This window comes from Chenopodium quinoa, unplaced genomic scaffold (assembly GCF_001683475.1).
Source record: "Chenopodium quinoa cultivar QQ74 unplaced genomic scaffold, ASM168347v1, whole genome shotgun sequence".
In the NCBI taxonomy this organism is placed as follows: domain Eukaryota; kingdom Viridiplantae; phylum Streptophyta; class Magnoliopsida; order Caryophyllales; family Amaranthaceae; genus Chenopodium; species Chenopodium quinoa.
In genome coordinates this window covers 1,377,304-1,394,906 of record NW_018744718.1, presented here as the reverse complement: position 1 = coordinate 1,394,906, position 17,603 = coordinate 1,377,304, and the positions used below count along the sequence as shown (strand labels likewise).

Below are 17,603 nucleotides of genomic sequence, written 5' to 3'. Positions count from 1 at the left end.
GTATCAAAGTCATTAATTATGTTATGTACAACTTTCTTTAGTCATTAAGGTGGAGAAATCTCATACGATGTGAATAATAATTAATTTAAAATTCGCCATATGGCAACCAAGTGTAAATTAAATTACTAACACGCAGCAAAAGAGATGTGCTGAATTTATGGAAAAAAATTTGCAACTATCAATAACCCCCCACAAACACAATGGGGGTATTTTAGTCTTTCACCCAAAATCTTTAACAAATAAAACAAATTACAAAAATTGCCCTCACAAGTTGACTCTAATGGCGGCCCTTTTAGCCTTCTCTATATAAAACAAACAGAAAAACATTTCTTCTTCCTACCTTCATTCTTTCTCTCCTCCACTTTCTCTCTCTAGAATTTAAAGAAGAAGAAAAAAATGGATTTTGATCAAGAAGATGGTAAGAATATGATGATGAAGGGTATTTGGGTAAATGTGGTAGTATTGGTAACAATAGCAATAGCAACAAAATTAGTGTTACAATTATGGTGGAGACCAAGAAAAGTTGCAAAGCATTATTCAAATCAAGGAATTAAAGGGCCTCCTTATAATATCTTCATTGGTAATATGAAAGAATTGGTAGAAATGATGCTCAAAGCTTCTTCACAACCTATGACTCTTTCTCATAATATTCTTCCTAGAGTCCTTCCTTTCTACCATCATTGGAAGAAACTTTATGGTAAGTAATTCCCACTTTTTATTTCATAAATTGACCGTTTCATACCAACAGTCAGTAAGGTTGCGTACATCTGAACCTCCTGCTCTTTGGCGAGCATAGGGTGTATGTCTTGCTCGCCCTAAAGCAAGAATTTTGTGTTTTGTGTGTATGATCATGTTTTGCTTGTCATGGTTTTTGTCAAGTGGTGACTAGGGAAGAAAACAAACCTTTCTTTTCTTTTGATTCAAAAGATGCCAAAAAATTGATTTTACTTTTGATTTGAAAGGTTGGGAGGATCTGAAAAATATGATGAAATTCTAATTATTATTGCATCCAACCTTTTTTTTTTTTTTTTTTACAATTTCCTTTCTTTTTCACCTTGTTCCCATCTTTGCATACAAAAAAATTGTCCATTTTTTCATACAATTTTTTTTTGTAATTAATTCTAAGCAATGTATATTGGGTTAAATTTTAAGGGTGTTTTAATTTAATTTGATTAAAAATTAAAAAAAATTCATGGATCATGTTTTGGAAGTACTACATAGGAACTGTTTTTGAGCTGTCTTCTTTCCACCCTCTCACTTTCATCATAAATTCACTATAACATTATTCTCTTTCTCTCTCCTCAATTCATGTTTCCTAATTTCCTAACTAGTTTTTTATCATCACATATTCATGATCATGTAATAAATTTTCTCCTATGTTTTAATAACAACTTAATTAGAAAGTATTATCATTATTATTATTACAGTTCACATGATTAATGATAATTGCACCATAATTTCGTTATAAGTTAAGAAAATTAACCATTTTATTGAATTTTTTTAAATAGGTGCAACTTACCTTATATGGTTTGGACCGACCCCAAGGCTAACCATAGCGGATCCGGGTCAAATAAGAGAGATTTTATCTACCAAAGCAGAATTCTACGAAAAATACGAGTCTCATCCTCTTGTAAAAAAACTTGAAGGTCATGGTCTCATATCTCTTAAAGGCGACGTATGGGTTCATCGTCGCAAGACCATTTCACCCATCTTCCATCTCGAAAACCTTAAAGTAAGTTACACTCTTGATTATACCAGTGCTAATGCACGGAATATTATTTTTTTAATTTAAAAAACAACGTTATTTATTTATTTTAGTTGTTGTAACAAGAAAGATACTATCATGTAAATATGATATATCTATGTTTATTTACATTTATTACAACCCATAAAAATGTAATAAACTTATGGTTAAAAATGGTAAATGTTGAGCAGATGATGATACCCATAATGGGAAAGAGTGTGGCCCATATGTTGGACAAGTGGTCCTTGATTTCGAATTCGGGCAAGGTTGAACTGGAAGTCTCAGAATGGTTTCAAAATTTGACAGAAGAGGTTATTACAAGGACTATTTTTGGAGCTAGCTATGATGATGGCAAGAAGATCTACCAATTACAAGCTAAGCAAATCGTCTTCGCCGCCGAGTCCTTTCAAAAAGTCTTCTTCCCTGGCCAAAGGTATGTAGATTAAAAATGTTGTTGGTACTCGACAATACTGCTGCTACTGCGCTGCTGATGTATAAAACGTACATACATACAGTAGCAGCAGTACTGTATTGTACAAGACTGATATACTCCCAGCCAAGCACGCTTAATAATAACAATATTGTTATTATTAATAATATAATATAGGAAGAGAATTGACGCGTTTTGTTGTTGTTGTCCTTTTTATTTCGTCGCAGATTCCTGCCAACGAAGAGGAACAGAACGACGTGGAAACTAGACAGGGAGATCGAGGCATCATTAATGAAGTTGATTAGTCAGAGGAAAGAGAGTCTATTAAGACGACGGGAGGAGGAAGAAGGAGTCGGAGTCGGAGTCGGAGTCAGAGTCAGAGACGGAGGAGAAGGAGAGGAATGTCATAGGGATTTATTGGAGATACTAATAGAAGCAAGCATGAGTAATAACAATAATAAAAACACAAGTGAAAAAAAGATAACAGATAATGATATAGTAGAAGAGTGTAAGAGTTTCTTTTTTGCTGGGAAACACACAACTTCAAATTTGTTAATATGGACAAGTATACTCTTAGCAATGCACCCTCAATGGCAGCAATTGGCACGTGAGGAAGTTATGAGGGTGTGTGGAGCACGTGATATCCCAACTAAAGATGATGTTTCAAATCTAAAGACAGTAAGTAGTGCTAATTTAAAGTGCTCTTTTTTCGACTAATTTTATTTCCTCTTTTTCTTTTTGTCCGCATGCATATTCTTGTCTAATTTCAGGAAGAAATTAATATAACCATTTTTCAATTTTTATTATTATTTTTTTTTAAAAGAAACCCCTTTAATTAAATAAAAGTGCTTAAAACAAAATTAAAAGGACAGTCCTTAATTAGATAAGAGTACGATCTTATTAGTGCTTTGTCATTTGGTATTTTGGTTAACAAAAAATTTAAAAGTATTGTAATTGTATTTAATAAAAAAAAGTACTTAAACTCTAATTTTTATACAATTTTTTTTTTTCCCACCTATATAATTAGTTTATTAAGAGATTGATTTTGTGGATAGGTTGGATATTCCGAGTATATTACTTAGCTTTGCCAAGCTGATGTTACAAATTTGATTTTATCAAGTACTTCGTATGTTATATCTATATGATAATGTTACTATAAGAAGTCAATAGATAGGATGTGTCTTTTTTACAAAATAAATTAAATAAAATATAAATAAAAATGGCACACTTGGCTTATCGTATGGGTTTCTGCCTCTCACGATTATTCTTCAATGGCCATTGTCTTAAATTATTTTTAGTATGGCTTACATTTTAAGTAATGTAATTAGTTGATGAATAATTAATTTGACAAAAAAAAAATCTACTACGGTAAAATGTCAAATTTGGCAAGAAAATTTAGAATTCTTGTGCATTTTGTGTTATTTCTTTAATTATTGTCTCTCAAAGTACAATTGAATAACATGTTTTCTTATTCATGCAGCTATCAATGATCATATCTGAAGTCTTAAGGCTCTATCCACCAGTAGTAGCAACAATTCGACGAGCCAAAACACAAGTAGACCTTGGAGATATTAACATTAAAGAAGAAACCGAGCTCTTAGTCCCAATATTAGCCGTCCATCATGATACCACAATATGGGGCCCGGATGCATCGGAGTTCAACCCGTCCCGTTTCTCTCAAGGCGTGTCCCGGGCTGCCACCCACCCGACCACCTTTATGCCATTCGGCCTTGGGGGGCGCCAGTGCATCGGGCAAAACCTAGCATTGTTACAAGCCAAATTAGCTATAGCCATGATCTTGCAAAAGTTCACATTTGAGATATCACCCAATTATAAGCATGCACCCACCGTTTTGATGCTCCTTTACCCTCAATTCGGAGCTCCGATTATATTTCGGAGCTTGTAGGATCCTAGATCCGACCTTAACCTACATAAATTATGTCCTACATACAGAGAAAACCCAACAAAATAATTTTTACTCCTTTTACTCCCTTTCTTTGATTTTCTTAATTCCTTTTTTGGTTTGTCTTGATGGTTTGCTAACTTTTTTGCCAAAACACTAACCCTATGTGAAAATATTAGTTGTAGGACTAACTTTTTTTTTTTTCCTTTTTTGATATGCTTCTTGTGTCACTCAATGTAATTAAGTATATATTTGTATACATTTGCTCCTGACTGACACCTTGTAATAATATAACAAAATGTTTATGTTATGCACATCTTTGTTCCGTTAGATGAGCACTTGGCTCTTTTCATGCATATAAATTAGAATATTTAAAAAAGTGTTCATATTTCATAAGTAATTATGGTGTGACCGTGTGAGCGGTTAGGATAATGCACCACCTTAATCCAAGCGACGATGGAAGTAAGCCTTGAGGTAAAAACGAGTTCAAAAGGAGGACAGATACAGTTATCAAAATCAAATTTCGTCTCCATAAGCGCACTTCAATGAGGTACATGTAGAGCAAAGAAGATAAACAAATTTGAACACAACTCTCAAAATCCATTTTATTAAAAAGATATGATATTTCCCCCAAAAAAAAATAGTAAAAATGTCAACGCTTATCATGGTGACATACATTAGAATGTCACAATAATACATCGCTGTCAAGGCAAAGGAATAATAGAATTGACAAATAATAATAATAATAATAATAATAATAATAATAATAATAATAATAATAATAATAATAATAATAATAATAATGTAGACAGTAGTACAGTAGTAGGAGCTAGGAAGAAGCTGATATCAACAACGCGGAAAGCCTAACTGCACACAAAGGGGAACATCAGTAATGAGGACAGCTTATGCTTATCATGCCAGATGATCAGATAAACTAATTTAAGCTTGTCATTAAAATTATTAACAAGATGCAATTAAATAAATATAAGCACAGGAAAATTATTAGAGGAGGATCAAGGGGGGTGTCTGGGTAGCAACTAATCATCATCAAATACTGTTTTCGGAACGCGACGTCGAAAACAACTCGGATGCTTCAAAATGTACAGGGAAAAAAATAGGTATTGACTTTACAATGAGCAAAGGGGTTGCAAATTGGTGTCTTCAAAATGTATGCAAGGGGCATGAATCTTGGTAAAAGGATGAAACATTGGTATATAAATATTAATTTCATGAGAAAGAAAGTAGGTTTCACATTTTTATTGTTAGGATGGATGACAAAAGAGGAGGCACAGCTATTGTTATCTGATAATGTCTGAAAATATAGTAATATTAAGGAATTCAGTTAGTCAAAAGAGCACATGATGTCACATTATTCATTTTTAAACTCATAATTTAAGTACTATTCAGGGAATTATCAATGTGAACCACAGACAAAATTTGGCAAGTTATTAAGAAAGATAATCCTGAAATAGAGGGTATCATCAGCAAAACGTTCTATCAACCACGCGTATGTGTACATATAGATGTCATATATGTGGTGCAACCAATTACCTTTCAAGCAATGCCAGTAGACGTGATGCAACTACTGTATTGAATATTAGTCTTCCGGCTGCAAAACGTTTTAATTGATCATCGTGCACCTGAAGAATTCTAGTGAACATCCTGAATTGGGATTAATAAGAATCGGACTAAAGATCAGAGTCATATATTAAGTTGGGATACATGACAATATAAGTGATTCGAGGACAAGCGACAAGTAAGTTAATCAGAAAGTTGTAGCACAAAGAAAGTAGAAAATACAGGTACTATGATTCCAAAGCATGACAATTAGCAGTAACGTACAGTAATTGCCAGGTTTAGAATCAACATCAATAACAAACAGGAAAGAATTTCTTGAAAGATAAAATAACAATTTCGACATAAAGCATAAATAAACAAAGGGAATTACAGTAATCAAAATGCATATATTGATAAATGAGCAGTAAATAAACAAAATGACACAGAGCACAATACAAAGGGGTAGGTTCAGCTAGTTAAACGAGACCCCAAAATTTGGAGCAAAAATGCCAGGGTTTCCATATTGTACAATTCAAGACAATGATCTAGAGCTTCAAAATAGCAAAGTGTTATTTGTCCCCTTGCTTATTATTAGTTGGAACTACAATATGTTAAGTATAATAATGCACTAGATAAGCACATATACCGATTTTAACAGTGGAAATACCCGTGGTGTATGCCGGAGAGTGGAGCTTTTGATACAACCATGCCATTCTTAATTCCCTTAATCCGATGAAGATAAAGCAGAGAAACAGTTACACTATAAAAACTGTGAAGTTTCTTTCGAAAGCTGGAACACCTTTCCCTACTTTTAAAGCATTTTTAATCATATATTACATAAGCATGTAGATGATTACCTTCTAGCAAGGAGCAATCTGGAGCATACCGATGTGAACGCACATATTTTACATGTCTAAAATTGATCCAATTGAATATCAAGCTGAATTTTGTGATAGGGACAGCATTTTTAACTTGTAATCCAAAACTATCCAAACCTAAACAACCTGCAATTTCTTCAGTCAGCTAATATCAAATCATTAAATGCCAATTGAGCTGAAGCGAAATATGACAAATTAACAACCAGAATTAGATGAAGACCTTTTTGGTCAGGACTTTAGGACTAACCTGTTTGTAAAAGACAGAGAGTGTCACATATGTATGTTATAATCATTTGACATGTAGTTAACATGACTTTTAGACAGTTTTCTTTCTCATATTTGTCTTGAGGTGTTAACAATCAATAGAATGACATTAAGTCTATCAATGTTTCATTTTATAATTAATGACTCATTAATTAGCTTATCTTAAAGTGCATTTTCATAATGCATTCACAGTCACAAGTTTATATTTGGAAATTTGCATATATTATCATAGCTGCAAACTTTGATAGGTCTTCTAAACAAATATTTAAAAAGCAGCACCAACAGATTGCGCTAGCTAGAAGCTTAGAAATAAAAAAATTTGGGTTATGAACAATTGAACATGAATTTTCAACCTCATTAACCCGACCTACAAATTACCAGAACCAATACATTTACATTTTACACCCCACATCCGACCTAAGCAATGAGTTTGCACTATATTGTATCCCATTTCCGTTGCTCGTAATAATGCGTTGCTAAGGACCACCCAGCAACTCTAACTGCAGTATACCAGTTTACATGGCCCTTGTACTACAAACTACAGCCTAGAGCTGACTCAATATCCATACAGACCCATCAAAGGAGGTACTACCCAGTGAATCTGCAATCAACAAACATTACCCATTGAGACCAAATGGAGGAAGCTGAATATAAATGACTTCAATCATCCAGTTCTTCCATCTTTCTGTTTCCACAGTGAACTTAACATTACCTGGCAAGATAGCCAAATCTACCAACTATATGCCCTCATGGGACCACGAGGTTTCTTCTTTATTGATTATTCTATTGTCCTTCGAAGCTGTTTGAACTGATTACTAATTGATGGTCCCCAAAAGGCATGTGGCTAGGAGATCTACTCTCTGTCCTACTTGTAAAGAGATTGTGAAATTTTATACATTTAAAGAAAAAAGAAGCATCATGCCTAATTAGCTCCTAATACCTACTTATTTAATTTCTTAACCAAAATCCTAGCTTCATACATCTTTATCTTAACACCTAGCCTACAATGGTCTACCATTTTTAAGGATGTAATAATGAACGTCGATTAAGCAAGAAACGTGCATCTTCTGAACTTTCCGTAGCACTGAGACACTGTATGAGTGACCATTAAGTTATCATTAACAATTACTAGTAAGTGGTAATAGTAAATGCCTATTTGGTTCTGCTGTTTAGTTTCATGTCTTTATAAAAAAAAAAAAAAAAAAAAAGGCAAACATGTCTGTAGCTTTGATCTGAATAGCTAATAAAGAATCAAGTAAACTACATATTTGGGAGGAAAAAGTTACTGAGTAGGTATTAAAAACAGTTGCTTTTGTACCAAAGAGGCACTATCAAAGACATCAACCTATGACAAATCTACATAAGCCATCAACGTTAAAGTGTGTCAAAAAAATAAATTCAGCAGTGTCTTCTTAAGTTCTTATCCCTTTGTTTGCCAATATCTTTTCAGATGATTTTACATTAAATGTCATGTAATCTAAGCTAAAATATCAACCAAGATCTTAGCATATGCCAGCTTTCAGCTGGATTCCAAACTCCAAAGCACTATCCTAATCTTCTAACCAAAGCACCTTCTTATTCTTCTGACATGACAGTAGGTATACTCATGCAATGAACTTGGCAAAGCAAACATTAACATCATTCAATTTAAATAATTTCCTTTCAACCACAAATCACTTCTACGAAACCCGACTAATAGCATTTAGAAGTTATCTGTTTCCTTTATCTTCTTACATTGATAACTGCTCAATCTATTATTGCCTCACATTCGTGTTTAGCATCATGTATGAAAATGTGCATTTTAAATTCACTCTATTGAACTAGCCCACCAAATCCATCACCAACAGTTGACATAGAAGGCATCAACTCATCAGGATCCTTTAATATGATGTACTTTAGTTAATTGTACTGGGTCAGTAGATTGCTTCTAATATATAATCTGTTTTTAAACTTGTTCCACCAGTCCCTCTGCCGAATCCCAAATAAAACATCTCAATACAACTGATATTCCTAAAAAGACAAAAGCCTAAAACTTGCTTTTGAGTTTTCCTTTGCGTATTTGTGCAGGAATTAACATGTTTAACCGAGTCCACCAAAAACACGCATACATTAAATGTTAGGAACAGTAATGTAACCTCTTATGTTACTTGAAAGTCCAGAAGAAAACGAACACTTCTAGTAGCTCCTGCAAAAACAAAAGAGATCATATTGTTAGAAAACAAATAAAAGACAAAACAGCCCTTGATTTTAAAAATGAAAAAAAATGTAAAATATCGTACATTCTTCTCGGAGCTATCCAGCTCACCAGCTCATTTACCAATTAGACACATCCACAAATCCCTAGTAAATCCCTTAAATCCATGGCTGTAGATGACCTTTCCGCTTAAATCTTAATACTTTAAGAAACATTGTCTCCTTTGGTAACCTATGGCCAAAGCAATTTAACTGGCTTTGTCTAACCTTAATTTAAGCCACTTTGTCGGGCTTTTCTAATTCTCTTCCTATGATTGGCTGTCACCTGTTTTTTAATTTGTATAGCAGCACCAATCTCAGAGGGGCTGGTACTAGCTGCTAATTTATTTCAAAATGACAATGTATCTTTTCTAAGAAATAAAAAACAAGACTTTGGATTTTTATCAGTGAACTTATGTATAAGAAACCTTAGTGCTTGAAACTTACTTCCATTAAGATTACAGCATTGTACAAGATGTTTCCATGTCAATATCACCATGATTAGCTGTAAACAACTGAAAAAAACATTAGACTATTAAAAAAAGCATAATTAACAAGTTACAAATATACAATAAAAAAATACATGATCTCTGCACGTACGCGTGGCCAAGCATATATATTACTCATATAATCATATTGGTTAAAAAATTATATATAGGGGTATCCTTTAGACCCAATCATTACAGTATAATACCAAACATGAACAAGCAAAGAATTATGAACTCCAGTGCAGAGCAGCAAATATTGGAACAGCAGCAACAGTTCTAACAGACATTTCAACTACCAACCAGAACAAATATAATTGTTTAAACCTTAGAATTAATATAGTAATACCTTAATAGGTCCCCAAGTCTTCTTTTATAAACAAATGTGCCAATACTTTTTTGCTTCACCAAGGATTGTCATGTCATCTGATAATATTATACAATAATTTGCCCAAAAGTTTTCTAAGAGAGTGTCGAAACTCAACTAAACAACAAGAAAATAATTCCTATATGGCTTCCTGGTCTCTAAATCAGATGCACATTTCATTTGTCTTCTTCTTTGCTTGCCAGTTGCTAGCAATTTAAAGGGAATCTCTCTCTCATGTGACCAATGCCATATTTCTATCTGATAAATGGGTGTTATCACATGGTTCACCAATGCCATAACCCCCGTCACATAATTACTCAGTGTGCGACATAATATTTGATACTCATCTATTTCGGAGTTATTTGATGAAGGTGAGATGCTTCATACAAGAAAAAACTCCATTTAATAAAAAGAGGATTGGGAGAATGTTAGTCAAATTCATATGTACAATTTAACACCAAACCAAACAATTCCAGACATCAAACATCATAGGCAATGACTCATGATTCTGCAACCAGAAGCATAAGCATAAAATTCTTCATCTCATCCCTAGAGTTAAAGCTGTTGAAAAGTATAACAGACAATTGAAGCTGTTAAAAAGTGATGAACTAGTTTGCCCACAAAGCCCACAAAGTTGTGTAAAACAAAATAGGTGCAGCCCAATACGAAAAAAGTTTAGTTTGGTTCACAAAGACATACGAAGTTTAAAGGATCTATGCCGTGCCTAAATCAAAGCTAGAAAATCTTCCAGTTCCTAGTGTCAGTTAAAAGAATTTGCTGAAGAATTTACTGCCTAAACATATACAAGTCATAACTAGATATGTTCCTCATTATTTGGGTTAGAAAGCTCCAAATGATGTCTCTTTACTCATTTATGCCAGGCAACATACATCTAAACTTCGGTAGACTTTAATAGCATGGGGTTCCTGTAAAATTGCATCAGAATCAGTTACACCTTTGGGTAAAAGATGCAGCAACTACATAGAGTAAAGATAGAAGGCCAATGAAAGACTGGCAAATGATAGCACAGATCATTAACTTGAAAGAACATTAACCAGAGTTGCAAAAAAAGAAACCAGGTAGCAATGCAAATAAATTTCCAACCCTCATCCATTTATTCTGAATACATGCTTTCTTAAGTTATTTCTATTTCTTTCTCCCAAGGTATCCCCAATTCCTTAATTTTCTTTTTACTTGTAATCCATTTCCTGACTCAAGAGGAACAATAAAAAGGGATAAGGCTTTAAGGTTTAGGCACCTCATGCCAGAGAATGTGTAAAAACAAACTTCTGTGAGCACTAAGGCTGGTTTAAACCTTTGGGTTCATTGGCACTCTTGAGCAAAATTTCTCAACCTTCATCAAAACGAACACAGCCAGCAAGCATAAAACAAGGGTAAAGACTAGGAAAAAAAACTGGGATAACTAATATATAAGCAGTGTTACTAAAGCCATACACAGTAGGAGAATATAAAACTTCATATGATACCATTTAGTGTGATTGCATTTACCCAAGAATTCAAGTCCAGACGTCCAAGTAAGCCTAAATTTTCTCATTAAAAAAATCAATACGAACTAGAAACTTCTGTAATGTAACAGCTATCATTAGAATGATAGGAAAAGACAAGAATTCACCTTATAAGAAAGACTCTTTCTATAAAAAGGACCAAAAATCAATTGAGTACATTGGAACGTACATAAAATTATGAGAAATTGAATACTGGAGCATACCACTGTTACCAACATTCTACATGAAAGTAAGAATTTGGTTCAGTGGATAAAGGCTTAAAGCTCGGCTAACACCCAGAGATTAAGCTCAAACAGCCTTATTATACAGCTAAATGGCATAATTAACTTACTTCACCAAACATTTTTATGCCCGCTGAAAACCCAGAGGAAACATGAATTGGCAGATAAAATCAGAGCATTCACTCAACTCTAAAAATAACATTTGTAGTTTTATACCTTCACATGAATTATCCTATCTATGCTGCAGAGTCAAGTACCAACAGCTTTCCTTTACTTCAAACAGGCCGGCTAGCTCAACATACATAGGCTATGTTCACTTCTACTTCCTGTGAGTCATACACAAATTTTAGATGCAAGATCTGCATCCCTACTATTGCCCTTGCTTTTAAAATAAATAAATGTCATTGTTATTGGAACTTATTCCAAATACTTTTAAAAAAGCATGCTGAATATAAGACAAGTTACTGTTCACTAGCTCAGCAAACAAGTTAGAAAACTCTTTTGGCCCCTCAGCATCTATCAAGATGAATAAGCCTATTGGGATGCCTAAAACGGCAACTTACCAAAACTTATCTACAAATTAAGCATTTCCTTTTTGGCCACCATAAAATAGCCCATAAAAGTTTCAAAACATACAGATAAAGACTAAAAGATCCTGACTTCATTATGAAAGCAAAAATGTAACTATATGCATGCACTTTATAAATCCTAATCACCAATTCAATACAAAACAGGATGCTGAAAGTCAATCATTCATTATATATAGTAGCAAAACCCTCTTCTGAGGTAATTATTGCTCTAAGCCTGGCCCATATCTTTTTTCATTTGAAGAAAACGTCACTATTGCAATTGTCTTATCAACTGATCTAAGCTGTCTCACCGTTAGAAAATTACAATGAATAGAAAAGTTCTCATTAACAATTGAGCACGACAGGCTATCCATTGAGGGATGTTTATGATAGTCTACCTTAAAATAATAAGCCTCTTGGCTCTTTCAAACAATTCATGGTGCAGTTACAGCTTATAGCAGTTAATAACGTCATACATTTTTGAGATAAAATAAGTTCCTTGATCAACAAATGTTTAAAAAAACATATCCTAAAAACTTCATCTCCAATAATCAGCCATATATGACTTGGATAGAGCGAGTTAGGAGCAATATGAAAGAATTGGGCTTACAGGAACACATAGCACTAGATAGAAAGGCATGGAGGGAGAGTATCTTGGTTGACAGCTAAAAAATTTGGTTCATGTAGCTGACTCCATCATTGAGCTTATGGCTCTGAGCCTCTGATAATGCTGTAGTTGTCAGCCCATGATTAGCTTATAAAGTAAAATAAACATCATACATATCCCTTCAAATATGTAAGCTAGATATATGGGAATATCTGCTTCAAGCCTAATAAACAAAAATCACTAAAAAGTAGGAATCCCGTTAGCACCATCATACTCTCTCTTCAAATATTGTAACCAAAATAGTTTGACAACTCCTGCTTCATGTTTCTCAGATTATGAAAATACAAAAGCAATAAAGATTAGTGATCTCTAGCATGATCTCCATAGTTCCTGAACCATCATCAAAAAAGTCTGAACCCCATGAGAAAATAAGTGTAGAGTATAGACAACAGTAAATCACCATAAGAAGCTATGTCATCTGCCACATTCTAACCTAAATAGCATTTGTTATCAGATATCCTCTAACTGCTTAGAGAGTAACATCTTTAGTTGTCCCAATTCAAAAAAACAAGTCCCTCAATCTAACTGAAATCATTGACATGTCAGATTGTCAGGTACAAGAAGCGTCTCTGTCTAAAATTAGACTTCATCATTGCAATCAATAGGAGACAATGTTTTTGTGGGATTTTGTAAGGCATTGGACATAGAAGAAAGGCACAATAGGAAATTTTATTATGATTCAGTTAGAGGTAGCTTGAGTAACAAGAAGAGGGGAGCTAGTCCATCAATAGATGAGTTTCTTTTTTTTTGGGGGGGGGGTGTGGGGAGTATATTGATGAGATGGTTTTTTTTTTTTCTTCCTATTCTTAGTGCAAGCATGGAAGCCAATAAAGCTGGGATTGTATGCTCTATTTTTTTATTTAATTTCATCAAATACAATCCTTCAAATCTCTTCTTTTTCATCTCTATTTTTTCTGCATATCCAATCTATAACAGCTCGTCAAACAAAAAACTTTTTCAATGCGATCACAAAAAAACTTAGATCCATAATGCATTTACATAAACAAGTCAGCAAAATTAGCCACCCTTGGCAGTCAGAATATCCATAAATCAACAGCACGATAGTCAGGCTATGGTGGACACTCCTGAATCCTGATACATAAACTCTAGATCCCACCATCTACAGTCCTAAAGTGTAGTTTTCAAAATGACATGCACCTAAAGGATCCTTCCTTCCAAAGATAGAGAATCCAGTACACTACTACACCCACAAACTCTCAGTTACAGGTTAGCATGACCTCATGCCCTATACCTAAAGAAACTACAGACTACAGTCACACCATCAATCAATATTCAACCCACTCTGAAAAATAAACCCTCTCTTTGGCATAAAGTCAATGCAAAGAGCTAGGATCAGCCAGGCAGAAATAGGCCTTTAAGCCTAAGCAAACTACATGAGACAAAAATTGCAACTATAATGAGGGAAAGTCCACTGAGTCTTTTAATAATGCCTTCAAAAAGAAGCAGTGGAACTGTTACTTAGCTTCATATTCACTGAAGAAGCATTGGAACTGTTACTTAGCTTTATATTCACTAAAGATTCAGTAATCTCTTTCTTTTCAAGCATAATAACAACCCAATCGATAACCACTCAGCTCCATACCTCCAATTATGTAGCACAAAGAAACTTAGAACCTCAATTCATAGTTATGAAAAGCCACCATTTCATACACCTGATTCCCATACATTTTTAAGCCCTTTTCACAGCCTGAAAATGTGAACTATTATTTAAGATGAGTGTAAATTCAGATTTGAACCGTACACCCCTCCCCCTCATGCAAAATCATAAGTTACATTGGTATTGTAGTGGGACATCTCTGATATCTGCATTCCTCACCATTCAAAATATAGAGAGAAAAAGAGAGAATTAAATATAAACAATGGAATGACATGTGAGTTCGTCAGTGAAAGAATGTTGATTTTGTTAGAACTGTCACAGTAAATGTTAGGTCATAACACTGTGTTTGGATAAAAAAAAGGAGGAAGGAAAGAAGGGGAAGGAGGAGAAGAGGAAGGGAGGGAAAGGGAGGGGAGGGGAGGGAAGAATGTTTAATTTTCCTTCCAAATCTCTCCATTGTCGGAGGGGTCAATTTCCAACAATTTAATCCCTCCATTTCTCTCCCCTCCAATTCCCTTCCTTCCTCATTTGTTATCCAAATGAAGGATATTTCATCTCTCCATTTCCCTTCCCTTCCTTTCCCTCCATTTCCTTCAATCCAAACACACCGTAAATCTCCAGCAAACTCTGAGTTCTAAGCTAAATTCTAACATCTTCTTATCGGCTATAGCTCCACATGTGCACAGTTTATGGATTAAAGATGAACAACTGAGTAGTAAAGCTTAGGTTGTTACACTTAGCAGATAGAATGCTCCTGATGCAACAACCAAGATGAATGTCCTGAAGCATGTTGATCATCAGACATCACAATTTCACAAAACAATTCCTACTATGACAAAATCATAACAAGCTCACAAGTCACAAGTGCCTTAACTATAATGAGAGGACGTACTATCTAACTTACTACGAATGCTCATTCTTCCAGAGTGAAATTGAATAAAAGCTTAATCTAACCCATTCTCCAGAATTGTAATTTAGTTGCTTCTCATTCCAGAGTAAATCAACTATGAAAGTACCATGTATCAAAAGCAACCCAAAAAAAAGGGTACACTAGATGCATATAATCATTAATCATAGACATAGCATTCATGATTTGTAATATCCAGACGATGTGAAGTACATAGCTTTATAATCATGTGACAATAATTGCCTTTCTAATAAAGCTGCATACAAACCAACTCAACATTATAGTCAATGATAAGTGCCTCACAACTGTCTCTAAAAAATTGATTTTAAAACTCTACTAAATTTGCCAGTGGAAATTTCATCACATAAAGAGGAATGCTCCTGCTATTGCACCACATACATTCTGCCAACAAAATACATAACTTCATCACATAAAGCTCTCAAGACTCGAACCTTCATTCCGATTAAACTACCCACCCCTCCCCCAATCCCAAAATGTAATCAACACCCATTCCACTTTACTAGTCCCAAAAAGAACTCGAAACTTCCATTTTCCCAGTTTACACACTTCCAATATATCACTCTATAATTTACCATCAATTTCAATATTTCACTCTACGTCTAACCATCAATCAACGTGCCTATTTCGAGTGCGAATAGAAGTTCAGGATAGAAGGATCTCAGGAAGTATAAGCTTCTTTTCCTTACAAAATTCACACAAATGACAGAAAATCTTTGAACTCTAAACTTGATTAGGGTTACATATCCACAAAGACTAGTAATTTCTAAACAATTTCCCAGACCAAACGAATCATAATTCTTGACAATCTTCGTATCCTCAATACTCTCCCTTACACTAAATCAAAACTAAAATTCGATCATATCAATATTCAGCATATTTACTCAGAATCAAATCAATCAAATTTAAATAGAAAAATCATCAACGGCTCTTATAACTAATCCTCAATTTCATTTTACAATGCAATTACATACTAGTAATTGATTGATAGCAGCAAAATCAAAATTAATTTTAAGCAACTAAATTACAATTACGGATTACAAATTATTACAGATATCGAATCAAATTAGGGCAAATTATGACTTGAACACTAATAAATTGAAATGCAGAAAATTAAAATTAAGATAAACAAGAAGAATCGTACCTAAGCATTTTGATCACCGATTGTTTGTCAACTTTTTCCTTTTTTTTTTTTTTTTTTTTTTATTCTTCGAAATTTTCTGGAATTTATCATCGGTCGACTTAAATCCTTAATAGGCGGTAAAATAAAAAAAAATTTATAACTATATTTATATTTTATGAACAATTTAACAAAAATGTGGCTGTAGTTTAGTGGTTAGAATTCCACGTTGTGGCCGTGGAGACCTGGGCTCGAATCCCAGCAGCCACAATGAAGTTTATTTTTTTTGGAGAAATTTTAGGGAAAGGGGGGTTGCGGTACTCAATTCTTAAAAATTTCACCTTTTAGCTACTCAATTATTTTTATTTTGCTTTTGGGTACTGAGTTAAGAATTCAGGCCAAACAAATTAAATCAGCCAAAGAATTCAGTACCTTGGGTTAAAGAATTTAGTACCCTTGGTTAAGTATGTGGGCCACACCCGATTAAAAAATTCGCGGGTCAACCTATTTTTTTTCTCTTTCTATTTCTTTATTCCCCTTTTTGCTCCTTCATTCTTTCTCATTTATGGAAATTTGTTGCGCACTGTCGAAGAACAACGACACCAAAAGCAACCTTTATGCTCGAATCTAGGGAAAACGACACCAAAAGCCGCCGTTTTTTTTTTTAGGTAAGCTCAATTTCTCATCGTTTATGTTGTGAATTTGATATAAATTTTGGATTTTTTGCCCATTTGATGATGTTTGTTGCGACCTTGGGTTTTCGAATTTTGGGGGTTTTTTGTAACAAATTGATGATGTCGATTGGTTGTGGTTTTTGTGTTAAATTTGTTGCTTTGTTGTTGTTTGTTGTTCGATTAAGGTAGTGTTGTTGTTGAATGTTGATTTCATGTTGTTTACAATGCGCAAGGGTTGGATTATTATACATGTTTTTCGCACTAAAACAGGGGAGGTTTTGGTGATATTGTGTATATATGCTGAATTTGTGTCCTCGCAGAATATTCGAAGTTTTGGTTGATCATTTGACTTAGTGGCCCATGTCATAGTTTTCCATTGTAGCAGAATTTTGATTTCATGTTGTGCATGTGTGAAATTGTGTA

General features: G+C 34.0%; 1 protein-coding gene, 1 long non-coding RNA gene and 1 other non-coding gene across 9 annotated transcripts; 2 read left to right on the top strand and 1 right to left on the bottom strand.

Annotated features, from left to right (window-relative positions):
* Positions 1-42: 42 nt before the first annotated feature.
* On the top strand, positions 43-4,407 carry LOC110703285 (cytochrome P450 734A1-like). Its single transcript, XM_021881065.1, has 5 exons — positions 43-697; positions 1,509-1,732; positions 1,936-2,177; positions 2,402-2,852; positions 3,655-4,407. Exons 1-5 carry the CDS (start codon positions 397-399, stop codon positions 4,078-4,080), a joined length of 1,644 nt encoding a protein of 547 aa, XP_021736757.1. The 5' UTR covers positions 43-396; the 3' UTR covers positions 4,081-4,407.
* Positions 4,408-4,857: 450 nt separating this feature from the next.
* LOC110703284 lies at positions 4,858-17,595 on the bottom strand. Of its 7 annotated transcripts, none has more exons than XR_002507662.1 (6): positions 16,531-17,595; positions 11,824-11,933; positions 9,456-9,523; positions 6,492-8,961; positions 5,629-6,357; positions 4,858-4,944 (listed from the first exon to the last, which is right to left on the bottom strand). It is a non-coding gene; the product is annotated as an uncharacterized LOC110703284 (long non-coding RNA). The 7 variants fall into 7 exon arrangements; XR_002507665.1 differs by having other exon boundaries at positions 5,629-5,739; XR_002507663.1 differs by having other exon boundaries at positions 5,629-7,377; positions 8,912-8,961.
* On the top strand, positions 16,705-16,776 carry TRNAH-GUG. Its single transcript has one exon. It is a non-coding gene; the product is annotated as a tRNA-His (tRNA).
* Positions 17,596-17,603: the final 8 nt, after the last annotated feature.

What these genes read in the sequence shown, in the direction of transcription:
- LOC110703285 (XM_021881065.1), top strand. Translation starts at nt 397, where the DNA reads ATGGATTTTGATCAAGAAGATGGTAAGAATATGATGATGAAGGGTATT. An exon ending in TCATTGGAAGAAACTTTATG is followed by an intron (nt 698 to 1,508) that starts GTAAGTAATTCC and finishes TTTTTTAAATAG; the next exon opens with GTGCAACTTACCTTATATGG. An exon ending in TCCATCTCGAAAACCTTAAA is followed by an intron (nt 1,733 to 1,935) that starts GTAAGTTACACT and finishes AATGTTGAGCAG; the next exon opens with ATGATGATACCCATAATGGG.